Here is a 27124-nt window from a genome sequence, read left to right as displayed (position 1 = left end):
AATATGCAGCAGTATACAAATGCCATGCCAAATAAGTAGAATGAGCGACAACTTCCAGGCATAGGTGGAAGTGTCTACGCTTTTACTGCGGCAAACAGCTTAACAACTTCTCTGCTACAAAGTGCTGCAAGCATAGAGGCTTAAAAGAAAGCTGCCACAAGTTGATTTTTAAGTTTGACAAGCAGTTGGATATGACAGCATTTAGTCAGAGCTGTAATTCCAAATCCTTGGAAGACAACTTACTGCAGTATGGACATTGAACGGACAGCAATGAAAAAAGAAAAACACTGAGACACAGTGCTGTCTTCCAATCATTGTTTACTTGGAAACACACACCCCTTTACAGGACTACCACAATATAGAAAACAAACAAACAAACAAAACATGCAAATGGGTGCTGTGTGCCTTTGCTTACCCCTGGAGGTTTTCGAGCTGCTCGATGAAGGCCTCACAGAGCCCCAATGCTGAGGCATTGCTGCCCCGGATGACAACAACCAGCTGTAGGGCAAGTGCACGCAGGCGCAGCTGCCGCAGGGAGCCTTCTTCTGCTCGCTCAAGGCCAAGGAATTGGTGTTGCAGCACAAACGTCTGCTGCAGAAGCTGCAGACACACCCAACAGTCAGTGTATCTCTCAAACCCTCTCCTACACAAAGCACACATCAATATGGTAACCTATATGATCACATTATTGATCATATTGTTACGAAAGGATGAACGAAGAGAGGAAGAAGAAGATCGGGAGATGCTGGCTGCTGCGAGTTGTTGGTGGTCAGCCATTTTAACTATGCGGACTCATTTTGTATATATATATATATATATTGTAAATATAATCTCCTACACTCCCAACATTCCCGTAACATATTGGTGACAGGTGCAGGGTACCACGGGTGGAAACGGAGCTCCGCAGTGGACGTCGCATCACCGTCCGCACCATGAATGACGGTGAGCACTCAGGATCAACGTCGTTGCTGCCTCCTACGTCACCACCGTATGCTACGTCTACGAAGAGGAGCTAACCAGCTGGGACTAATGCAAAGAGAAAGTGACAGAGTTGTTTGGCAAACCAGCCGGCCATAAAATTGCTGCAAAGCAGGAACTGGCCTCTCGTGCCCAATCCCCCACGGAGTCCTATGTCTCGTACATCCAGGATGTGCTAGCACTTTATCGTAAGGCCAATCACGACATGACAGAAGCTGAGAAGGTCAGGCACATGCTTAAGGGCATTGCTGACGACGCGTTTAATCTGCTCATGTGCAAAAGCTGCTCTGCAGTTGATGCAATCATTAAAGAGTGCCGACAATTCGAGCAGGCCAAAAGCCGACGCGTCTTGCAACCATTCGCCAGACTACACAATACTGCCGAAACGTTGATGTGTGAAGATCAACCCGCCCAGCAGCATGTGTCGCCATCGTTATACGTGAACGTTAGACGTGAACTGGATGCTATGGCGCCCGAAGCTTTCTGTTCGCGTAGCCCTGATGCTACCACATTTTCAGTTCCTCTCATACAAGCCATAGTTCACCAGGAACTTGAAAAAATTGGTTTACATTCTGTGTGTGCTGTCACCCATCCCAGAGCTAACGAACGCCCTTCTACTATTTTCACTCTACCCTGATGCTTCTCTCCTCGTTATCGCAACCCGACTGAGTGGGGAGCTGAGGACAACCAGCCGATATGTTTCACCTGTCGCCGCATTGGTCATGTTGCCTGATACTGTCGAAACTCGTGGCCCTCAACACCTCACATGCCGACCAACCTGAGCCGTTTTAATGGAAATGCCCGCAATGTTTCGCCCAACGCCGAGTCTAACACCGCCGATAGCTCTGCTAGGAACTTGTGGTACAGCCGTTCACCATCGCCGCGTGGACACCAGTCTCGTTCACCGCAAACATGTCGCCCATCTTCCCATTCACCGCAGCCCCGTCGCCTTTCGTCCCCTGTGGCTTTTGACTGCACCCTTTCGGAAAACTAAGAAATGCAGTTCTTGGAGGTGGTGCTGCATTGCCTACTACCTCAGCAAATCCTCTGTCTGTGCCCACAAGGAGAAGCGTAATAGACGTTAAAATAGACGGCGTACCTGTCCAAGCACTCGTCGACACTGGAGCCCAGGCATCTGTGATGAGTACTACCCTACGTAGACGTTTAAAAAGGGTCCTCACCCCAGCAGCTGCCCGAGTGCTTTGCGTGGCCGACGGCGGCGTGCTGGTTGTTCTTGGAATGTGTTCTGCACATTTAATTATAGCCGGCCGCCCTACTTCTGTTCTCTCTGCTGTGATCAACAACTGCCCTCACAACATTATCCTTGGATTGGACTTTTTATCCACTCATTCTGCTCTCATCGACTGCGTGACCAGCGTTCTTCAGTTGGAACTGCCTCAACTCCCCAATGCTCCGAGAACCGCCCCATCGCACTTGTGCTCACTTCACGATGTGCATCTGTCACCCGAGGAAGTTACTTACGCCACCGCCCAGCCACAGGTTCTCGACAGTGAATATGTGCTTCGCCCCATCATCAACGTGCTTTTGAACCGGAACATTGCTGTCCCACATACGTTGGTCACGGTTACTAACAACGACGTCGTTCTACTGCTCCTGAATTTCAGCCTGTGCCCTCAAGTGATTCCGGCCGGCATGTTCTTGGCCAGCATTTCTAGTGGTTCCGAATTTGACTTGAGAGTCTGAATGCCGAAAGTGGCTTATTAGCGCCAATTGCAGCTCACAGCTCTGGTTCCTTAACGGATGACTTCGTGAAAATGATTGCACCTGACCTCACCTCCGCACAGGCCACGGACATACGTCACCTGCTTGAATCGTACAGTGACATCTTTGATTTCGGCGACAGGCCTTTAGGCCAAACATCTGTAGTTCACCACCGTATAAACACTGGAGACACGAATCCTATTTGTCAGCGTCCCTGTTGGGTATCGCATGCTGAACGTCGAGTCATCGAGCCATCAGCCAGCCCTTGGGCTTCGCCTGTCGTCCTTGTGAAAAAGAAAGATGCTACCTGGCGTTTTTGCGTCAACTATCACCACTTAAACAAGATCATGCAAAAAGACACCTACCCACTACTACGCATCGATGACGCCTTCAACTGCTTGCACGGAGCTAAATACTTCTCGTCCATCGATCTTCGATCTGGCTACTGACAGATTTCAGTTGATGAAATGGACCGCGAGAAGACAGCCTTCATCATGCCGGATGGCTTATATCAGTTCAAAGTCATGCCCTTTGGCCTATGCAATGTTCCTGCAACATTTGAACATATGATAGACTCTCTTCTGCGAGGCTACAAATGGACCACCTGTCCTTTTTACCTTGACGACGTTATTGTTTTTTCTCCCATGTTCGGCAGACACCTTACCCGACTCGCTGCATTTCTTGCCGTCTTCCGAAAAGCCGGCCTTAAACTGAACTCCATGAAGTGTCAATTCGGACGCCGTCAGATTACCGTGTTGGGGCACCTCGTTGACGCATCCGGTGTCCAACCAGATCCAGAAAAAGTTTGCGCCGTACGCAGTTTCCCTGCGCCACGTTCTGCTTCTGACGTACGCTGCTTCGTCGGCCTGTGTCCTTACTTTCGCCGTTTCGTCAAAAACTTAGCCGACATTGCTTGGCCTTTGACAGATCTTCTAAAGAAGAACATGCCATTTTCATGAGGCCCGGAGCAGGCTCATGCATTCGCTGCTCTTATCGGGTTTTGACCACACCACCCATACTTGCCCACTTTGATCCTTCTGCACCGACCGAAGTCCACACTGACGCAAGCAGCCATGGCATCGGCGCTGTTCTTGCCCAACAGCAGAATGGCACCAAGTGCGTGATAGCTTACACCAGCCACCTGCTGTCACCTGCCGAGAGAAAGTACTCCATCACCGAGTAGGATTGCTTGGCTTTAGTTTGGGCTGTCGCCAAGTAACAGCCATATTCGTACGGCCGCACGTTTTCGGTTGTTACAGACCACTATGCCCTCTGCTGGCTGTCTTCCCTCCGGGACCCCACAGGACGGTGGTCAATGGGCTTTGCGGCTCCAGGAATTTTCATTCGTTGTCAATTATAAGTCTTGACGTCTGCACAAGGACGCTGACTGCCTCTTCCATCACCCCGTGGATCCCCCTGATCCTCTTGCGCATGATCCGGTGACCTGCGTGAAGGCTTTGACTGACATGACCGACATGCGCGCTGAACAACAACGAGACGCATCCTTACAGTCCATCATTGCCGGAGTGCAATCTGGCAGCACCAACGGCACGTGCTGCATGTTTGTGCTGCATGATGGCATCCTCTACCGTCGCAATATCAACCCTGACGGCTCTGAGTTGCTCCCTGCCCTTCCTCGTCATCTGTGATCCGTCATTCTCGAACAACCTCACGATGCACCGACGGCGGGAAGCCTTGGAGTTTTGCGTACATATGACCGCGTACGATGCCGTTTCTTCTGGCCAGGTCTCTACCGCTCTGTGTGTCATGTCGAAACTTGCGAATTGTGTCAGCACCGGAAGAAACCTCCCCTGTCAGCTGTCGGCCGACTCCATCCAATTGAAGTTCCCTCTGAACCATTCTTTCGCATAGGCCTTAACCTGCTTCGCCCTTTTATGACAACGACTTGAGGGAATAAGTGGATCGCCGTCGCTACTGATTACACGACACACTACGCGACAACAAAGGCGTCGTTGACTAGTTTGCGCTACTGGCATCGCCGATTTTCTCCTTCACGACGTCGTTTTCCAGCACGATGCACCTCGACAGTTACTTACAGACCACGGCCGCTCGTTCTTGTCTCGAGTTGTGGACGACCTCCTCTGCTCTTGTGCCACTGAGCACAAGCTGTCCACCGCCTGCCACCCACAAACGAATGGTCTTAAGGAACGTCTCAACCGAACAATCACAGAGATGCTGTCGATGTACGTTTCCAATGATCACCGCGGCTGGGACGCCACGCTGGCCTACGTGACATTCGCATATAACTCGTCTCGACATGACACTACAGGATATTCACCCTTTTATCTTTTGTATGGTCATGACCCCACATTGCCCTTTGACACCATCCTACCTTCTGTGCCCCACGTTGCTATTGAGCATGCTCACAAAGTCACTGATCGCACTCACATGGCACGTCAAGTCGCCCGATCTCGCTTGTTAGCCCCGCAGCATCTGCAAAAAGAGCGTTACAACCGGTGCCATTATGATGTTCAGTTTGCCCCAGGTGCTTCAATGCTGCTTTGGTCACCAAGTCGTCGGGTCGGGGTATGATCCATCTTCACGTCCGCCGCCTGTTGACGTCGACCAAGTTTCGCGGCTGAAGCCATACTTCGCTCGCAGTTCTTCGACTACCATGTGCCGAGACAGTGCTTCACCACCCGGGGGTCCTTTTACGGAAGGATGAACGAAGAAAGGAAGAAGATCGGGAGACGCTGGCTGCTGCGGGTTATTGGCTGTCAGCCATTTTTAACTACTCGGACTCATTTTGTATATATATATTGTAAATATAATCTTCTACACTCCCAACATCCCCATAACAATATCATATGATCATCAATATGATCCCTACATGCTACAATGAGCAGAGAGGGTACTTGACTGAATTTCACGCCACAGAAATTTGCAATAAGTTACTATTGAAAAATATTGGCAGAAAAAAAAAAAAAACTCAGACGGATATTCATGATGATATGTGCTACGCAGGACTTAAGTGGATGAGGAAACTGCTCCCAAAACTTAATTGGTTAGAGCATCGCACGCGTGATGCGAAGAAGTGGGATCGGCAAGTTGGTTTTTCATCTACTTTCATTGCCACTAATTTACCATTCCTTTATTTCAATTAGTAAGTACAACTAATTTCCCCCATGCTTTTCTTGGTGTCTTTGTTGGCTTCTCATGATATGATTAATAAACATCGGGCCCCTCGGTTAACTCCCCTTCTTTTCGTTCTTAAGTAATGAGAGTCTCGAATCCGGCAACACTAATGCCTTCAGGTAGCACGTGCAGGTTTATTGACTAGTTGCCTTCACCCAGAAAAATCACGTACTCGTGACGCCTGCAACAGAAAGGATGTTTCACATCCATCGCCAAAGCTTGCAAGTGGTGGCGCTCCCAAGTGGTGGCGCTCCCAAGTGGTGGCACTCCCAAGGTTAGTTCTAATAGTAACACATAAATACCCAAGAAAGTGGATGGGGAAACTGCGCCGTGGTAGCTTAATTGGCCAGAGCATCGCACGCGTGATGCGAAGACGTGGAATCGTTGCCCACCTGCGGCAAGTTATTTTTAAAGCGAAAGGTTTACTGGCCGCGAACTTGCGATTTCGCCGTGGCGGTGCTCCGAGGAGGCACATGACGTCACAATGCGTGCCTCGCCGCGGATATTTCTCTCTCTCTCACTCCCTAGTCACTACTGTGCATGCGCCACTAGTAGCACTGAGCCACAGGTGTTCCGCAGCCGCCGTTTGGTATGATGTCACACTGCGTTCGCCTCCGCTCGCTTCGCCAGCTGCATCGCATGCCTGATAACATGTCGGAGGATTGAAAAGGAGAGCTTGCGTGCGCCGCAACCACAGTTGAGGTGGCAGTATGGACGGCGACAATTCTGATAAGCAGGAGGCGGCCTGGAAACGACATTAGAACGAGATGAAGAGGAAACGAATCACCCAGGAACAGGCGAACAGCGTGCCGAACGACTGGCTAAATGCCGCAACATAGCTAGACAACCAGACTAACCTGGACTTGCAATCAAGATTAACCAAGGCTAACCATGCTATGCTTTAGCTTTTGCTACGTATATCCTGGCATAGCCGAGCTAAGCCACTGCCAATTTTTTTCATCCACTTTCATTGCCATTAATTTACCATTTCTTTAATTCAATTGGTAAGTACAACTAATTTCCCCTATGTTTTCCTTGGCGTCTGTTTCTTGGCTTCTCATGATATGAACAATCGTTTCTTGTAACTCATTCCCAGCGTTGCTGAACAGGACAATGTCATCTGAAAACCGAAGGTTGCCGAGATATTTGCCGTTGATCCTTACTCCTAAGCCTTTACAGTTTAATAGCTTGACTACTTCTTCCAAGCAGGCAGTGAATAGCGTCGGAGAGATTGTGTCTCCCTGTCTGACCACTTTCTTTATAGGTATCTTTCTACTTTTCTTGTGGAGAATTAAGGTAGCTGTAGAATCTCTGTAGATATTTTCCAAGATGTTTACGTAAGACTCCTGTGCTCCTTGAATACGTAATGCCTGGATGACTGCTGGTATCTCCACTGAATCAAATGCCTTTTCGTAATCTATGAAAGCCATATAGAGAGGCTGATTGTACTCGGCAGATTTCCCGATTGCCTGATTGATGACATGGATGTGATCCATTGTACAGTATCCCTTCCTGAAACCAGCCTGTTCTCTTGGTTGACTGAAGTCAAGCGTTGCCCTATTCTATTGGTAATTATCTTGGCATATATTTTATACAATAGTGGAAGTACGCTGATGAGCATATAATTTTTCAATTCTTGAACATCTCCCTTTTTGTGGATTAGTATAAGGTCGGCATTCTTCCAATTCTCTGCGACCTTCAAAGTCAGGAGACATTTCGTATAAAAGGCTGCAAGTTTTTCAAGCCTGATGTTTCCTCCATCTTTGATTAAATTGACTGTTATTCCATCTTTTCCTGCCGCGTTTTCTCCTTTCATGTCTTGCAAGCCCCTTCTAACTTCATCGCTAGTTATAGAAGCAGCCTCTGTAACCTGTTCATTAATACTTCGAATGGAGGTATCGTGGTTGCTCCGAGTATCGTACAGGTCAGTATAGAATCCTCTGCTGCTGTTACTATATCTTGAAATTGCTGATGATATTGCGCATTGTGGTGTTGTCTCTCTTCTGTCCTTGTTTGCTGGTGCTAAATATGCTTTCCAAGTGATTTTACCAACATGACTAACAAATGGCAATGCTGATATTACCCTGCTTATCTTTCAATACATACATCTTGGCTTATCCTATGGCAAGTTTTCTTATTTATTTCTTGCTGCATCCATTTTTTACTGCTTCCTACGTCTTTCTTAGATTATAATTTTGAATATCCCTTATTTTCTCCTTGTTGATCCATTTTTACAATTCTGCAAATTCTATCTGATCTCTTGAGTTGGACACTTTTATTCTTTGTCGTTTCTTTATTAGGTGCTTTGTTGCTTGGGAGAGCTTACCATTTGATTGCCTTGATCCATTACTTCCTACTTCAATTGCTGCTTCTGAAGCTAGCCTAGTTACGGTTTCATTCATTACCTCTATGTCATATTAATCTTGCTGTTCTAAGGCTGCATATTTGTTTGCAAGTACTAGCCTGAATTGGTCTGCTTTTACCCTTACTGCCTCTAGGTTGGCCTGTTTCTTCTTGAACAATCTAACTCTTCCTTTCTTCACATTGAGGTGAATCCTAGACCTTACTAACCTATGATCACTGCACTTTCCCCTAAATAACATTTCTACATCCTGCACTATGCTGGGATCGGCAGAAAGTATGAAGTCAAGTTCACTTCTTTCATTTCAGAGATTATGGTGCGCCTTGAAATCACCAACGAGTACAAAAGGTTCAGGCAGCTCACGAACAGATTAGAAACTCTATTCTTTGGAGTCAATAGTTGGCTGGTATGTACACAGATAAGATTCCAACTAGTTTTCCTAACAGTAAGGCTCGAACCGCAACTGCCTCAAGAGGTGTTCGGAGCTCTAAAGCCCTTCATGCTACACTCTTGTCAACTACAATTTCCACACCACCTGACGAGTCCTTACAAAAAATGGCAAATTGCGGTAGAAAGCCTGTCTGTGTAAGATTTAAATGCGTCTCCTGGACACACAGCACCTTTGGATTATATTTACGTGGAAGTTCCTTGACACTGTGAAGGTCACGCAAAAGTCCCCCGACGTCCCATTGTAATATTTGCGTCTCTATATTAAGAAAGGTGTGTATGCTGTGTTCAGAAAGGAAAACTGATTTAGCTTCTAGGGCGCTTACCAGGCTCTGTAATGTAGGGTTTGTCTTTCTTGCCATGGTCCTGAGACTCGCAGCTGTCCTAAGACTCGCAGCGGTCCTTGGGCGTTGGCTGCGCCAGTTGGCCAGGGCTAGCATCCATTGCCTCTTAACCCTTTGAGGGTAGATTTTTTTCGCCATATGCAAACGGCCAGGGTCGATTTTTTTTTATTACAGAATCCGATTCTTCTTAGGAACTTATGTCGAAAAAAATTTACTGTAATTTTTCTAGGGTGACCATAAAGTGAGAAAAAATATTTTGCGTTGGTATATATTCGCTATTCATTCATGAATAACAACAATAAAAAAGGAAATAAACTTATCAGAATTAAAAATTTTATGCATTTTTATGCACATAGTTCAAGGCTTTGAAAATCCGAACATGAGAATAATTCGCAGGCCTCAAATGTTCCTGCTCTTATACTAATACGTACGTCCATAGCATAATCAAACTGCATAGGTGCGCGCACTCAGGAAAACTGTTTGGTTGTGTGCCCATCAAAAAAAGCAACACGTGCGACAAACTTCCGCTAATCTTCATCTTATCGCCAACCAGCTAGGGCAATTCGTTTTCGCCAGTCTTAAAAAAAAAAAGAAAAGAAACGGAAACGCATGCACGTCAGCATCCTTCCTACGCGCACCCTTGTGAGCACTAAACGAGCGAGAAACAAGCCTTTGAACAATTAGGAACGAGATAGCCATCAGTTTCGCAAATGCAAAAAGCCGAAACCGCCCGCGAAACAAAATTTGAACGGCCGCCCGCCCGCCCGCGCGCCAATGCGCGAGTGGTAGTATATAGAAGCGCTGTAGCAAACTAGCACTAAAACAAACCGTGCAACGAAAACCGAGAGAGATAGGCGCACGAAAAAAATTCCCTGTATCCCCACATAGTGGCAGCACATGACAGAAAAGAAAAAGTTAGAAAATTGGCGCGCTTTTTAAACATACAGACGGTGCCGTAAATATACGGCATTGACCATTTTCGGACTTGTTCGCGCATCGTAAATTTACGTCATTGACCGTCAAAGAGTTAAGAGGCACTGAACGTCCGACCTTGTGAGGGGTGTGGTTGTCGTGAAGGCTTCACCTCAAGAGACGAAGCCTTGGAGCCCTCCAATGCTGAGGTCGATGGGCCCTCCTTCACGGATGGTGAAGCAAGCACTGGCTTGCTTCACCATCCCTTGGCCATCCATCCCTTCACCATCACCATCCCTTCACCATCCCCATCCCTTGGCAATGGTGGCTGTGCCACCATCGCCAAGGGGGCTGGTGGCACAGCCGCGGACACACTTTGTGGGCCGGGCTGATGCCATAGTCTGCTGCGACATCGCCCCCCTGCCGCAACAGCATACCTTGTTGTATGGAAAGCAGAAACACATTTTCACGCTTCTTGATAGGAGATGTTTTCTTTTGTTTTTCAAGGTAATTATTTCTTTCTACTTTTTCCAGTTTCACAGGATCGGAAATATGCCGGGTGGTAGCCTTCACAGTTGACACAGTGGGGTGTGCCAGGACCGTTATCGGAAGTGTGGTTTTTTTCCCGACATTTTGCGGAGGCAAGTTGACCTCGGCAGCTTTGCGAGCCGTGGCAGTACTTCTCACACTTGAAACACCAACGAAGCTTAGGATTGTCAGGTTTTATGTGGGTTTTTGTACAAGAAGTCTTGAGGGTTTCTGGCAGCACACTAGAGGCAAATGTAATGATAAAGTGTTTTGTTGGGCTTTCATCATTCTCTCGCCTGATTTTTAGTCTTCTGACCTCAATGACATTCTGGTTTTGTCAGCCTTCCAATAGTTCTGCTTCAGTTAGTTGTAACAAATCCACATCTGAGATAACACTTCGGATTGTGTTCAAGGAAAGATGTGAAGTTACTGTTATCAGAATGTCAGCAAGGGCTGTGAGATTTGCAAGGTTTTCATGCTGCAGCTTGTCACAAACAACCTCAAGGAGGAGGTCGCCACTTGCCATCTTGCTAGCTTTATAGCCTGGTCCAATGGTGTACGTCAGGGATCTAGAAACAAGGAATGGTAATAGAACTCTTACTGATTTTTCGGATTTATTGCTGTGAATAACATGTATAACAGAAATGAGTCTTTGTGTGGGACGGAAAAGTTCAAGGAGCCTTCAGTGCCTATGTGCTTTGCAGCGGTATGATCAGGTAGCAAAGGAAATGGTGCTCCATGCATGTTGGATGTTGTTGCGTCAGCAGCAATGGCAACCACCCACCACGGAGCCCAGCAGGGGGGCGGTGCAAGTTTGACAGAGCAATGAATTGCACATGCCAGCCGTGCATCGCTGCTATAACCCAATGCGCCATACTCAAGGTTAGATACACCGCACCAGGTTAACCCAGGCTGCCTGGAGAGAGAGAAAAATTGGGAAGAGAAGAACTGACAGGACAGAAAAGGTATGTTGGTAGGAAAGCAAAAGATTAAGGAAAGGGACACGAAAAGACGACCAACGATTTTCCCTGGGAGGGTCAGTCCAGGGGTACCATCTATGTGAAGCCTAGGCCAAAGGGGTGTGTTGCCTTCCCCGAGGGGGCCATAAAGGTCCAAACACCCAGCATCGGCTCAAACCTCAGGATCCCCTTTTCCCCGAAAACAGCTAAGCCATGCACGGTTAAGAGTGGGAGGGTCGAACCCCCATGTGCTAGGTTTTGTGGTGTCGCAACACACCAAACACCTGCTGACCCAGATGACCCTGCGGGGAGAAAATATCTGCTGCTGCATTTTGATACAAATGTATTGTAATGTTCAAAAGTATGGCGCCTGTATAGTTGCCTGAATAGGCAGGATCTGCAAAGGAGACATAACTAATGCTTGGCACTGCAACCTCCACATGGTAGAAATGTCACCTCCACTTGAAGAAATGCGAGCTATTCAAAAACACAGCATTTGTTGATGTGCCAGTGTCTGCAGGCAATCAGGGTTTTTCACAGACAGACGCTGAGGAGGAGTAATACCACTAACTGGCTAACACCAGTGAAAGAATCGACACATTGCACACATTTCCTTTCAAAAGCAGTAAAACGAACTCATACAGCACTAAAAGGTCATAAGGGTGCCACATATATCTAGATAATTTAAATGTACACTTGCCTGTTCCAGCAGGGATTTCAGGGCACAGCTCTGCAACGGTGAGGCAGCAGACAGGTTGAGCCAGCTCTTGTTAGACAGGATCTGCAGAAACAAGCACTGGCTTTATCTTGGGGCTCAAGCAGGTTCTTTTGCAGGGTGTAATGAGTCATATAAATTAAGCAGTCTAAATAATTTTAATTCCTAGCATATGATTATTGGCTATTTCTGCTGTGCCTGTCTTTAACAAATAACAACATAAACTGTGCAGGCATGAGCCTGAATGCTCATGTGTAAGGCATGCTGACGATGCCCGAGAGTATAGGAAAGAACAGAGCAGTGACCTAGACACCATTGACAATAACACTTTTGACATTGGACACTTCACTAGCTAAACCAAGTAAAACTCTGTTGTGAGAGCTGCTGAAGCACACAGCTATAAGGAGAAAAGGTGGATTTAAATTTATTGAAAAGTTTTTTGTGTTTGCAACAAAGTGTTGGCACATAAGTGTTTTCTATTCCACCACTGACACCAGCCAGGAACGGAACACTGTGAGGATTGCCACCTGTATCCCTATCACCTTTGTGCAGGTGCTCGCCTAGTCTTTCGTCCCTGCTCCTTTCCCTTACCTCTGTGGGGAGCACACATGACCATTTCCTCCCGTGTACTCATGTAATCGCAGATACAGGAGAGGTGCACTACACCCTCTCCTGGTTCTCCCTTGCTCTCGCGACACACATACCCTCCTTCCCCGCCTCGCGGAAAAGAAAAAGGTATCTAATGCACAAGGAGGATGTTCCTCTCGCAAAGGTAAAAAGCATAGAAATTCAGCAGAGACACTCAAGACTGCTTACGTGAGGGAATGAAAAAGCATTATGATAGTCCCTTCGGTGCTTTTTTCCACACGTTTGTTGTCCGCGCAACATCTTGCATGCATTCTAACTACGCTTCGGTAAGGCCAAATCAAAATGCGCCATGCGTCTCAACCACGACCTACTGTATAAGGGGCGACCTGCGCGTGCGGCGCTGCGCCAGTGCCGCTGATTTGCTTTTGCTTGTGTGGTTTTTTTTAGTTTTCCAAACCGCCGCCATGAACAGTGGCGCTAGTGCTCACCCCCACCTACCCCCAACCCCGTGGCCAGCCGCACGCACGGGCAGCAAGCATTTTCAGCGAGAGCACGAAAAAACGCAAACGCACGCGCGCAAAACAGTCGGTTAGCTGAGTGCTTGGTGATCTGTTGGTGCCGCTAGGTCTTGATTACCAGATTCTATTTCAGTGACACTGTGATTCTCAGCCCCGTGGGCACCAGCTTTCGCGTTTGCGGCTTCTTCATGCACAATGGTTACTCTGCTGCATACCGTTGAAAGTCAAGCGGCCGAGCATCAAGAGGAATTTCATGTCACCATCACAAACAATGTTTGTATATTGCAAACCATGCAAACCAGAAGACGTGCACCGCCAACGAGAGCAATGGCGAAGCTCCAATTGGCCACGTGACGAGCGTGGCCAATTGGAGGCCTCGGAACAGCCTTGAATCATTTGCTTTTTGTGTGCTTGCTTCTGAATAGAGGAGGTGGCTGGCGCAGCAAATTTAAAAATGGAGAAATGCACTTTCCAACACTGGCAAAATGGCGGCGCTCGGTTGCGCCGTTGCGCAGATATTGTGACTTGAAAAACATGATTTTTTTTCAGAATTTCCGCGGAATTTTTTCGTCACGTTGGCTGCTACAAAAATTTTTTTAGCACTTCTACGCGGTTTTCAGCATTCATATTTCGGAATCAGATAAAAAAAGTTATAGAAACGCAATATGCGCTTTGAAAAAAAAGAAACACGATTTTTGGGTCATTTTTCGCTATACGAAAGCAGCGTCCCCCCTTAAGGCAATCACTGGTTGATGCCGGTGATTCCTAGGACCATGTATTATATATTATGTTTGTATGCATATGCGTATTTATTGAGACCTGTGTGTGTGTGTGTTTTTTTTTTAACCATGTTTCTTACACTAGTGCTTTGCTATGTGCCTTTACCTTTGATTTGTGTACCCCACTCCTGCGATAACCCTCTTAGGGTTGCAGTATGTATAAATAAATAAAATAAATAAATAAAAAGCGCAGACGAGAAATTCGGAACATCAGTGCATGATTCAAAACACTAACACACCTTGGCAAAGAGCAGCTGGCATCGCAGGTACAAGCTGGCGCAGCTGGCGGCAGCCGTCAGCTGGGGCTCAATCTCTGCAAGCCTCTGGAGGTCCCTGCTTGGGTAAAGCAAGCACACTTTGAACAAATGCTCACCTCCAAGTTGCCCACATAACTCAAACATAAAGAACCGGTCAAGATCAGAAAACATCAGGACTAGCTGCCAACTAAAGGCTTACTGGAAAAAACACAGTATAATACAAGACAATGTTAATTAAAGGTACATTTACTGCCACTGAAAGCCAGTTAATGGAGTATACCTTGTTTTCTAGTATAGCCACAGAAGGTTGGGAAACACATCTGCCTGTCGTCTTACAAATGAAGAATGCTCCCGAGATTATTACATGACACCTGAACTGGATAAAGAGTAGACACTGGTGCCGTCCACTCGCCTTCTGTGTCCTTGCTTCTTTAGCATAATTTTAAACCCTGTATTCGTACTGCATGCAGCTTCATGTGTCCTAACTAAAATTCTGGTACATGACGGCACTATGGCATTCAATGCCCTGACACATTTTCACAAGGACCAAGTCCTGTGACAATTAGGAAAGTAATATCATGAGAAGCCAACAAACACTGACACCAAGGACAACATAGGGGAAATTAGTTGTGCTTAATAAATGGAATGAAGAAACGATAAATAATGGAAATTAATGTGGATGAAAAAACAACTTGCCGCAGGTGGGAACCGAACCCACAACCTTCGCATTTCGCGTGCGATGCTCTACCAATTGAGCTACCGCGGCGCTGTTTCCCCATCCACTTTGTTGGGTATTTATGTGTACTAGTAAACCCTGGGAGTGTTAGCCAGCGCCACCACTCACAGACCTTGGCGGCCGACGTGGATCGTCCTTGTTGCCTAAGGCGTCACGAGAACGTGATCTTTTTGGGTGAAGGCAACTGGTCAATAAACCCACATATGCTACCTGAAGGCATCAATGTTGCCGGATTCGAGACCCTCGTTATGTAATAAACGAGAAGAAAGGGGGTTAACCGAGGGGCCCGATTTTTATTAGTAATATTACTAATACTAATAAATTACTAATTATTACGTAATTATTAAGTAATATTACTAATACTAATAAATTACTAATTATTACGTAATTATTAAGTAATATTACTAATACTAATAAATTACTAATTACTGATAAAAATCGGGCCCCTCGATTAACCCCCTTTCTTCTCGTTTATTACATAACGAGGGTCTCGAATCCGGCAACATTGATGCCTTCAGGTAGCATATGTGGGTTTATTAACCAGTTGCCTTCACCCAAAAAGATCACGTTCTCGTGACGCCTGCGGCAACAAGGACGTTCCACATCGGCCGCCAAGGTCTGTGAGTGGTGGCGCTGGCTAACACTCCCAGGGTTTACTAGTACACATAAATACCCAACAAAGTGGATGGGGAAACAGCGCCGCGGTAGCTCATTGGTAGAGCATCGCACGTGAAATGCGAAGGTTGTGGGTTCGGTTCCCACCTGCGGCACGTTGTTTTTTCATCCGCTTTAATTTCCATTATTTATCGTTTCTTCATTCCATTTATTAAGCACAACTAATTTCCCCTATGTTGTCCTTGGTGTCAGTGTTTGTTGGCTTCTCATGATATTACTAATAAAAATCGGGCCCGTCGGTTAACCCCCTTTCTTCTCGTTAATTAGGAAAGTAGTTACTTTACGTTTACCGAGAACACATCAACACTTTATGAGCCACTCATGTTTCTATCTCATCTGCTCCAATGTTATCTTTGGTTCCAATTACAAGTGAAATTGTACTGTCTTGACACACTACTATATTAAAAGTGCTTTTAGTTGTTGCCATGCACAATAATGGGAAGACCAACAGATACAGAAAAGACAACAAGAAATTATGGATAGATAGTTGCCTAAAGTGTTGGCAGAAGGGCAGAAGAAGCACTCTTACGTCAGCCAATTCTCTTCTTTAATCTGAGGCATACTGCTTAAGATTACGAAGTCAGGCTGGATCATTTGTATTCAACATGGCAAAGGATAGAGACAATACGCAAAGTGTGCATGTGTTCTCATTTTGTTATGAACACAGTGTTCAGTGTTGAATGCATCCTGCACTGTTACATAAATCTGTCACCAACAGCACCACCTGTGCAGCAGCAGTAAAAGCATGGAGCAATGTTGAGCAAACTAGACTGAAGAGAAGGCACTGACCGAATGGACGTCTCAAGCCACCCCTGCCTGGCCGCAGGGTGCCGGAGTTCAGCTGCACATGCCCGCTCAAGTGCCTGGTGCAGGAAGCTGTGTGACTGTGCCAGGGAGCAAGATGCCAATCCTTCTGAAGGGCTACTCTGCTGATTTGGAAGCTGCAACAGACATGTGCTCCAACATTAGCCTTGTAGTCTTGGTAGGCCAGCTACAGTAGAATGCATGGCTGTTATTCAAAAATGTCAAATTGGTGTCCAGGCCTGAGCTGTAATCAACCCTTACTTCTTGCATTGCAGCTTCTTCCCAGAGCTTTTGCAGGCACTGATATGGCCACACATCTCATGGTTGTAGGCAGTCTTACTCTCTGTTTTCCTTTTTAATTTGCAGCTGTTACGACTGCTCCAGAGGACATGCAGCCATCACCACCTCACTGCTAAGGTCATTTAGCCACTAACTCCAACCAACTAAGATCAGCCAAAGTACAATTATAGTTCCCAGTTAGACAGGAGTCACTGTGTTCACTTTCATACTGTTTTGTTCGTAGAACATGCAAAGATATTTGTTACTAGTCGAGGGACAAAAAAATTTCATCAGAACCCATCACACAATGAATGTTGATGTTACTGTGATTAGCATTGAAGCTATGTAGCAACACACCTTATTGCCCCCACTGAACTGAGTCCTATATGATGAGTGTATGCAGCCATGTTTCTCTCTTGTGCTTATCACTGAACATGAAAAGATCTAGTGGCAGTGCCACGAAATCTGCAAGTGGCACTTGTGTAACATATATATTTGGACAAGATTGTCTCAGTAGATATGTCGGAAGTTTGATTCCACCCAGAACCGAAGAAATTTCAAGTACTTTTTTGTCACTGAAGAGTGGCACATACCCAGTGGCATGTACCCAGTGACCTAAGTTGATGTGAAAGAGATTCACTGAAGAGTGACACATGCAGATTTCGCTTTATCTTCCTTAAGGAGGGTCACAGCCTTTGAACACAGAAAATTGCGAAAAAGTCGATTTTTGGAAAACCACATATTCGGGCAGTATGTCTTGTAGGCTACCATTTCTGTAAACATCAAAGTCTAATTCCTCGCGAAACTATTTCAAGTAAAGTTCATAACGAGCCGTGGCAGCCCTCGAGCGGTGAGAGAGCGCTCAAAATACCCCTACTTGGTGCGGGCGCCGTTTCTCCACCGCTCCCCCAAGTGCTGCCGTTTTGGTGTTGTTTTGTTCATGCATTCTTGTGCTTTTTTTTCCCCGCCACCCACAGCAGCGCGGGAGAGACATAAATCACTCATGATTGAAGGGCTCGTGAGAGCTTTCAAGTTTCCTGTGGCTGAGACACGAAGCTCAGATATGGCGAAGCGCATGCTTCTCAAGGACAAGGGGGACCCCGCGACTCCCATTGGCTGCTGCGTGCGATGAAGTAGTGGTCTCCTGCATAATGCGTCCGGCCGTCATCTGCTTCCGCTCCTCCATTGCCTGCGCCCTTTGTGCGTTCCGCTTGCCATTTTTGCAGCTGTTCGCATATTCTCCAAGTTTCTACCGTCTTTACAAGACGCTTTTCAACCGTCTTTACGAGGCCATTGTTGCGTTTAGCCTGCCGATGCCTGCGCAGTCGGCCACGACCCAAAGAAACTCAAGACGCTACACATGTTCGGTGCAAGGAAGCGTTCTATGAAGCTCGCCCGCATGGCGAAGCTCGCCGCTCGCCCGTGCACCGACGATGATCGCACCGATGGTTCCTGTGGGACAGCTTCTGCTTCACCTACGCAACAGCGAGGTTGCGTCAATGCTTCTAGCAACATGACTCCTGCTCCACCGTTGCAAGAATTTGTCGTGCAAGTGCGCCTGGTGTCTCGTGTTCATCGACAGCGGCTTCCACATCCACTCTTTCATCTGCCTCGGACAGTGCAATCGTGTCGTCCACCGTGTACTTGAAAACACGTTTCCTGATGTGTGAGGAGAAAGAGGTGGTGGATAAAAAACGCACTGCTGTGCAACGAGGACTTGGCGCTATGTCAGCGACGGAGCAAAAATTTCAAGCAATGGAGCGTGATCTTGAAGCTGCCACTGCTACAAGGCGAAAAATTTCTCCTTGTGCAAATGGATGCCCTAGGTGACCTGCTATCCTGGACCCCATGCCAGCGGTGCTTCACAACTGGGATGAAGGTTCAAGGAGGCACCCAACTTGTACTTGCAACAAAGCTTGAGCTGCTATGTTTACATTGTGGAGTAGTTGCAAGCTTGTGGAGTTCTGCTCGTCAGGATGAGTCAGTGGCCTTTGACGTGAATATAAGAGCCATTGTGGCAACAAAACAGATAGAGAAGGGACAAACAGCCCTCAATGACTTTTGGGCAGCAATGAATGTGTCCCATCGTGGCCTGCATCATAAGACTCTTCAGAAGCACTTGAAGAAATTCAAGGAACCGCAGAAACAGTGCATAGACAAGTTCTATGCAGAATCTGCTTCAGCTGCGGGAACCACCTACAAGGAAATGGATCCATATTTCAGCAGGGATATCACAGTAAACTTTGATGGAACATGGCAACAAGCGTGGCCACATGTCCCATATTGGAGTTGGTGCAATAATTGAATATCATACGGGCCTCATCTTGGACGCCATTGTTTTATCGAACCAGTGCCTTGGTTGCCAAGTAGGACCAAAGCCTGGAGAACCAAGCTACACAAGCTGGCAGGAGGATCATATGTGCCAGAAAAACACTGACTCTGGGAAGTCTGGGAGGATGGAGGTTGAGGCAGCTGTCATCCTTTTCTCATGTTCGGTGCCAAAGCACAAGCTCCGTTACACAACGCTCGTGTCTGACAGAGATAGTGCCACCTTCTCTGCCCTTGTGCAAGAAAATGTTTGTGTACTGGTCCCCATTTCGAAAGAGGAATGCCTGAACCACGTCCAGAAGAGGAAGGGGACAGCACTGCGCAACCTTGTGCAGAAAAGTGACAAGGCTTTACGAGGGAAGGGCAGGCTGACAAAGGCCGTCATCGACAAGTTGACCTACTATTATCGCTGGGCCCTACGGAACAATTCCAACAATGTGGCTGCAAAGCAGCGTGCAGTGATGGCATCGTACCACCACATGACATCAACGGACGAGGATCCTCACCACGACTTCTGCCCTGAGGGTACAGACTCGTGGTGTCGTCATAATGCCAGCAAGAGTGATGGTGTGCCACCTCCGAAGCATCGGTACAATCTTCCAGGCTATGTTGCAGAAGCGCTGCTACCTGTTTATGAGCGCCTCTCACAAGCTTCTCTTCTGCAATGCTGCCTGGGAGCAAAGACGCAGAATGCATCAGAATCATTCCACTCCGTGCTGTGGTATCTGATGCCCAAAGAGCAGCATGCGTTGCTGATTGCTGTATAGACAGCACTGCATGAGGCAGTTTTATGATATAATGCCTGTCGCCACAGGGCCACCCAAGAGCTATTTTCATCAATGGGGCTAATACCTGGCCACCTGGCCATTCAACGAGCAGCCGAGAAAGATTCTCTGTGCTTGAAAAAGGCCAAGGAGTGATCGCAAGAGAAGGTGGAAAGGCGGAAAAAGAAGAGGGTGCCTAAGGACATCTCCAGTTATGCTACAGGGTCATTTTAGACCAATATATGTGCCCAAAACTTTCAAAGCTCATTTTCTCAAAATGACTTTTCTTTGGCTGGTGAGGCTGCTTGTTCCAGCCATATCTCTGTAACCGCTCATCAGATTTCCATAAGTTCTTTCTTTATTGTGTATCTGAATAAATTTCTGAGGGCAAGACATGCCCATTTTTTGTAGTATATTGCGTCTGTGATTTGTGATACTTAATCAAAATTTGATAAAATCTTAATCGATAACACTAAATTCGGTGGTCTGCTAAAATTTTTCAGTAAGGAAACTTTAAAAAAAAAGGGCTCTCTTTTGCCCTGAGGTATCCATCTGGGAATCATCATAGTGAGTTTCACAGTTTCAGCACCTTTTGAAAATTCTCCAAGCCTGGAATCAGAAAACCATGTGCACCATTCTTACATATTGCTGTAACTTGAGAACCAGTGAACATAACTGCATGAAATTTTGTAGTTATACTAATGCTTTTGCTATGAGTCTATCCTGAAAATTTCATTAAGATATCTCAATAAACAAGAAGTTGGTATCCAAGGGTAGCTTCCCCCCTTAAAAAAAGAACAGTAACAGTTTTGATTGCCCAATTTATGGCTGATCCCCCAGAGTGGTTGCAACACTTCACTAAGGAACAAGAACAAGAACAGTGGCATATACCCAGTGAGCTAAGTTGGTCGAACAGTTGTTTTCAAATCCTATTCCCTCAACACAGCAGCCCAGTGCTGCACCCATTTAACCATGGACTACCCAGTAACCCACGTCAGCAGGGTAACCCAAGCAGCAGTCACCAGACAGAAAGATAGGCAGAAAGATAGTACTCTAAATGTGCATGAAATTCCTAAAGAATGCTGATCACATTAAAACATAGTGCTATGGAGGTAGCTACGCAGAAAACTGTAACCCCCAGCATGACATACCTTCACATCCCATAATCTGCTGATCTGATGCACGACTGCATTCTTAATGCAATGTAGCAGAATCATCTTCCTAAATCTATACAGCCACCACTTAAGTTGAGCCTGAACGAAGGGCAGTGCATGTCCAGTAGAAGTAGCTATGCAAACAACCAGGAGCCCCCATTTCTACAGATTATGGTTTAACGACAAGTACCACATAGCTGCTCTACCAAATGTACACACTTTGAGAAAGCTAAGCAGCTAGCCAAAGGAAGCTCATATACCTAAAAAAAGTGAGCGCATCTGGTGGGTTACCAGTATTGCTCATATTAAAACACACAAATCTGTACTGACATGGAGGTACTGCAACATAAGGCTGTTGCTACTGCTGATGGCAGTGAAAAAAAGGCCATTTTTTTTATGGGAAGGAAGTGGCAGCATGGATGATAGAGTTGTCTAATATAATTGTGTACTTTATTCTGAGTAAAGCAGTTGCAGCATGACACAACACAGCTGTGGGATGGCAGAAAAATTACAGACAGTGACACAGCAAAGTAAGGTAGAATGAAGACCATTCCAACCATCCATGGTAAAAAATGAGCTCCCAAAAAACTGAACAGGCCACAAATTTGCTCAGACCTAGAGACAGCGTTCTGGTGAGTTGCAGGTAATGCACAAGAGGCACTGGTCCCTGTTGAGAGGTCACGAGTACAGTACCGACTTACTTTTTTACACAGATTGCATCAGTAAACGGAATTGACACAAATGGAAAAGGGCCAGTGAGGAGAACCAACCCTAAGTTGCGGCACCAAGCTGGGGAAGGAATCTTTGAGATACGAGTAGTGCCGCAGCGTGTGCTCCTCAAAAAGTGGCACCATGGTTGGGCACCCCGCTGCTGCATTGAACACCAATATCAGTGTGCTCATGTCTGAAGTGGCAGGTCAAGGGAACTAATGGGTCTCACTAAAGGCCACACTTTCTTAAAGCAACAGAGTTCATTCATTTCAAGGATACAAGCTGGATCTTCCACATCAGGCTCTGGCAGGTCAAAGTATGCATGAATGCCCAGGAGTTCAGGAACCAATGGCAGTGCCAGATATGGGTGTCGTAGCCCCAGCAACCGCAGGCACCTGCAGTTATCATTAGAGGAGCTGTCCTTAAGGCAAACATGAAAATCCGTAAAGGGGCTACCTCCAGAGAGAGCGCTTGTCCTGCGGGTAGCGCTTGAGATTGTCCAGAAGGGCATCCACACATGCCTTGAGGCCTGCCTTTGTTGACAGGCAGCAGCCACCCAGAACTTCATGGAGGGCTTCCCGGATGTCCATCGACGAGTCCTGCAAAGGTGCTGATAGCATTTGCACCTGGATGGCTCAGTTCTACCGTAGACTTCGGTTAATTCGACTCCTGTTAATTTGATTTTTCAGTTAATTCGATCCCAACCCATGGTCCCTGCTGGCGCCAATACATTTCTATGGGCCCAAACTTCCGCTATTTCGATCTCAAAATTGGCCTTCGCTGGATAATTACAACTTGACTAGTCAGCTTCGCCGCAATACAGTTGTGTTAGCCGGTGAAGCGCATGCAATTTATTGCAGTGAAGCATATTAAGAATGAAAAGGGGCCACTATCCCGAGACATAGTAAGCACTTCATAATTATACAGGCATGCACGCGCGATCTTTGGTCACAGTACGACCACAAAATACCTAATAAGCATAGTGGCAGCCATTCAGAGCTCCCTCAGTGATATTGCTGAGCCAATTTGAGCCCTCATTTCGCACGCCATGCGTCTTGTATATGATACCATTAAAGGGGCCTAGTACATGTTCCTTAATTATGTGTGTGCAGACCCACCATGCACCGAGAAACGGAGAAAAACCACCTATGTTTTGGGAAATCTATTGAAAAGGAAGGCGGTAAAATGAAAAACTCAGAACATCGAGGGGGTCTTTAAAGCCAACAAAAGAGTGGGCGTATGTCTAAAACTCTGAAGGCCTGCCAGTAAACTTATTAGGTGCCTTGGTGCTCGTACTGTGACTGGAGATGGCAGATGCGCGTGAGTAAATTAAGGAAAACGAGCTATGTCTAGAAACAATGGCGCCCCCCCCCCCGGATAGCATGCTTCACCGCATACCATGCCAGCATTGCGGCAAAGCTATGTTTAAACCAAATATATTATTAAGTGATTAAATGACATGTTCTGGCATTCTTTTCTGTTTTTTGTTCAATTCGACCCGCCGGATAATTCGACCAGTTTCGTCGGTCACATCAGGATCGAATTAGCGGTAGTCAACTGTAAAGCAACTGCAAACAGCCATTGAGTATGCTGCAAACTCTAAAGCCTAAATTCAAAGTATAAAGCCGATCCCTAAAGACTCATTTCAGCTTACTGCTCACTTCTTAGTGAACATATTCACAAACTTTCTTTGACTCCAGCCTTCACAGCATCTGTTTACAGACCCAAGTAAAAGTACGGTGCTGAAGCAAATCTTCAAAGGGAGCTTTACTGATGATTCCTCAAATGAAGTGTAACACTATAGAGATTTAGAGTAGGGGCCCCAATAGTTTGGGGCCCCAAAGAGCTTTGTGGGTGTTAGCGTTGGGGCATGCAGAAGTGCAGAGTTTTGGAGTAGGGCTTTGCATTTGCAGACAGCATATTGCGCTGACAGCGCCACCATGGCGCCAAAGAAAAGCTATTAGAAATAATTAAATAAAATCTACCATTTTATGATAAGAATAGTAATTTTGACTTTTGTATTTTAGCATTTACTCACAATTTAGAGGTTATTTTATTAGCAGCAAACAATTAGTTACGCTTAGTTTTGAGTAAAGCCCCTGCATCTACACGCCACCGCCGCTTTCTTAAGTAGCGACAACCTTTGTTGTGCGCCGCTTTTCCCCTCACACCAAATCCGGTTCCGGTATTTCCGGTTCCGGCATTTCTGGTTCCGGCGTTTCCGCTTCCTGGAGTTGCGCTGCGGGAATTTTCGCTTTGACTTCTGTTAGACGATGGCTGTGGACGATGGTGCGACGCCTATGCATGCTTAGCAGAGCTGTGGCAGTCACCATAAGAAAAATGCAAAGGGGACAAGCTGTTGTATTCCGCTGAAGTATAGTTCGCGGTTGCCGTTGTCCAAATGCACGAAAAACGTCAGTGGTCTCCAAGTGCCCAGGCGCTACATTCCACTGTACGTTGTCGCTCTTGCCACAACCCGTCGCAGGTTGACGCGAAGCAGCGAGCACGAGCAGATCGCTGGTTACAGTAGGCGGTGGTTCTTGGATGGAATCGCATTCAGTTTCAACCGCAGCTCGTGCAATTAAAGCTTCTCCAGCGGCGCGAAAGTAAACAACGCTAAAAAACAAAGTGTCACTTCCACCCGGAAGAGGAAGCTGCAGCTACGTAAGTTCCGCTTGACGCCGGAAGCTAAGGGGGTGAGTGGGAGAGGAACGTGGTGGAGGTGGGCAGGTTGGCGGTACTTAACCTGGTCGGCGGAAACGTGTATGGAGGGGCTTTAGTTTTGAGTAACCCACTAAGCCATGAAATGAGCCCACGAGCCATGAAATCCACAACTAAATTCAGTATCAGTGGCATCTAATGAATCAATCTTCGTAACAAGCTAGTTGAGAGAAAGCGATAATCACAGTAACTTTTATAAGCTTACGAACTTATAATGTTACCCCGAATAGAGTCCAGTTTGGTGCTAGGTTAGAGCCACTGCTTCGATGCGTGCTGCCATGTTTGTTTACACAAATCTTTTAGGGCAGCTTTTGGGGCTTCCGCTAAATCAGTGAAATAGCATGCCCAACGCAGAACCCAAACGCAGTTTGCATCTCGCACATGGACAGTGGCTTCGACGCTATTTCTCTGGGGCCCCGCACATTTAGGGCCCTTATTCTAAAATCTCTCTCTATAGGTAGAGTCAAGGCATATTCATCATAATGAGGGTTAGTGCACAAACCTTGCAGACAATGTTCTTTGTAGTTAACACTCTACTTCGTAAAAGATAGCATATATGAACACTTGATTGATTGATATGTAGTGTTTTGTGGAATAAAGGCCAAGTATGGCCAAAGAGCATCAGGCAAGTGTTAACGAGTTTGAAATGAACACTTTAATGCTGAACAACATCAATTGTTCCAAGGCAACCTCCCCACTGTGCACATTCATGGTTTGCACATCACAGCAAAGAAGTGTGAAAGGTGTAACGCAAAACCTTTTCACTTCAGCATGAACACCTCCACCCATTGTTTTCCCATCTTTTCTCACCGTTCGTTTTTACTGTCCTTCAACCATATCAGGAAAACACCGCAAATGGCAACAACAGCCTACAGAACTTGACCTCCAGGGGCAAGGTTCTCCCCAGTGATAGCTTTCTGTTTCTATTAAACCAGTTAAGCAGAAATGCTTTATTTTGGAAAATATGCGACTTGCATAGGAGGCTTAAAATGCTAGCGCCCCAACAGGAAAATCAAAAGCATGCTCAGGAGTTATTCAATTAACATTTTCTAGCCAGTTGTCAACGTTTCATGACATAAAAGTTCTGAGTTTCTAATGGAATGGGAGGTGAGAGAGAGCCAGAGCTTCATGTCACGCATGCTTGTCGAGGAAAGGCCTGTTGTCATGCCACCATTTTTCATTCAGCAAACAAGGATCAATGCATTATTTTCCACTTAGGCTGAGTCAAGAAACTTAAATGACTGCATACAATCTTATGCAAAAATTGCAATCCTTTTTGCTTTGCAATACTAACCGAGGACAACATACAGTGCAATGTGGCTCGACATGCTTTCCAGGTCAAAGGTTGTACATTGAAAAAATGTGTGGATATAAAGGCATTCTTTTGTATTAGATGCCCCTTTCAGTTTCTTGTAAAAAGCCCACAATGTTTACCCTGATGTAACAAAAGATATGAAGATGTTTTTCTATGTTCTGGCCCCACTTACAAGTACTTTTATGTATAACTAAAATGTTTTTCTTTAGGCAAAAAAAGTTTCAAAAATATGAGGTGAAATATGTAGGGTCCCAGCATGCAGTATGACAAGGCGCTAGCTCTATCCTTGTGGCCCCAAACAAAATCACCCTGTATGACATAAAATGCAAATGAGATTTCTTCAAGAGAGAAATTTGGTGCTGTGATCATAGGAATCATAGGTGGTACATGTACTTTCCTACAATTCGACGTGCACTCGTTAAGAAAGCACACTGCAGCTTATTTATTGCACTTTGTGGTTCAACTGTGATGAGTGTGGGGGAACCCTTGAAGCCCTGTCTATGATTCACATTCAACTTGGGCCATTTGCCATGCAATCGCTGGGGACACATAGTTCCAACCTTACATCGACAGGCGTGCATTCCCTACAACCACCAATTCCAGCACGATGTGGAGTCTGCTACTTATACGTGCGGCTTGTCCCAAGTCCTTCTGAGGAAGGCGGCCTCCTTTTTTGTGGCGAACATATCTTGGAAGTGTAGCCTAGCGGACTTTCCGGGAGTTTTCACTCGCAGTCTGCGACTGTCACCCTAGTGTCGTAACCTCTGTATTATCATAATAGTTCTGGGGAAACCCGCAAGGTGGAGAGAATTAATAAAGGGAAAATTAGACATCCACCCAAACATAGCTAATTGCTAAAAAGGAAACCCATACAGGTTCCTCGAAAGAAAAGCCTCGCAGTTGAAGAAAAATTCATCCTGGTCCGGGACTCAAACCCGGGACCACCACCATTCCGGGGCAGCTGCTCTACGATCTGAGCCAACCAGGCTGCTAGCAGATGGCACGGTGAAGTCAAATCCATCAACAACTCGAAGCAAAGGCAAGAGTTTGACGTAATAGTTTTGTGGAAGCCCGCAAGGTGGAGAGAAGTAATTAATAAAGGGAAAATTAGACATCCAACCAAACATAGTTAATCGCTCCTTTGTAGCAACTAGCTACATTTAGGTGGATGTCTAATTTTCCCTTTGTTAATTACTTTTCCCCACCTTGCGGGTTTCTGCAGAACTATTAGGTCTAGTATTTGTAGTTTTGTGTTCATAATTTTGTCTGGATTAAAAACTGTCCCCCACTATGTAATACCTTCTGACAAAAAGCCTGTTGGGTATAATTAATTAATAGAGACTGCCATCACTGAGGCAATTTTGTACATGAA

The 27124-nt window shown here is 46.2% G+C and overlaps 1 protein-coding gene, 1 non-coding gene and 1 pseudogene across 2 annotated transcripts in view; 2 read left to right on the top strand and 1 right to left on the bottom strand.

The window, feature by feature from the left end:
- The window catches only part of IntS4 (integrator complex subunit 4), a 78007-nt gene that overhangs the window by 23693 nt on the left and 27190 nt on the right, over window positions 1–27124 (bottom strand). Inside the window, exons 10-16 of the mRNA XM_075679827.1 lie at window positions 22173–22315; window positions 21996–22111; window positions 21776–21909; window positions 16466–16617; window positions 14248–14341; window positions 12109–12189; window positions 416–600 (exon numbers count right to left, since the gene is read on the bottom strand). Of these exons, the coding sequence (XP_075535942.1) occupies window positions 416–600; window positions 12109–12189; window positions 14248–14341; window positions 16466–16617; window positions 21776–21909; window positions 21996–22111; window positions 22173–22315 (905 nt within the window). The remainder of the gene's footprint in view (window positions 1–415; window positions 601–12108; window positions 12190–14247; window positions 14342–16465; window positions 16618–21775; window positions 21910–21995; window positions 22112–22172; window positions 22316–27124) is intronic.
- On the top strand, window positions 15700–15771 carry TRNAS-UGA (transfer RNA serine (anticodon UGA)). The gene has a single exon. It is a non-coding gene; the product is annotated as a tRNA-Ser (tRNA).
- LOC142573316 (uncharacterized) lies at window positions 17823–20106 on the top strand (annotated as a pseudogene).

The sequence above is a fragment of the Dermacentor variabilis genome, chromosome 2, assembly GCF_050947875.1.
Source record: "Dermacentor variabilis isolate Ectoservices chromosome 2, ASM5094787v1, whole genome shotgun sequence".
Classification (NCBI taxonomy): Eukaryota; Metazoa; Arthropoda; class Arachnida; order Ixodida; family Ixodidae; genus Dermacentor; species Dermacentor variabilis.
The sequence above is the reverse complement of the archived record's forward strand: the minus strand, read 5'-3'. Positions and strand labels throughout refer to the sequence as shown.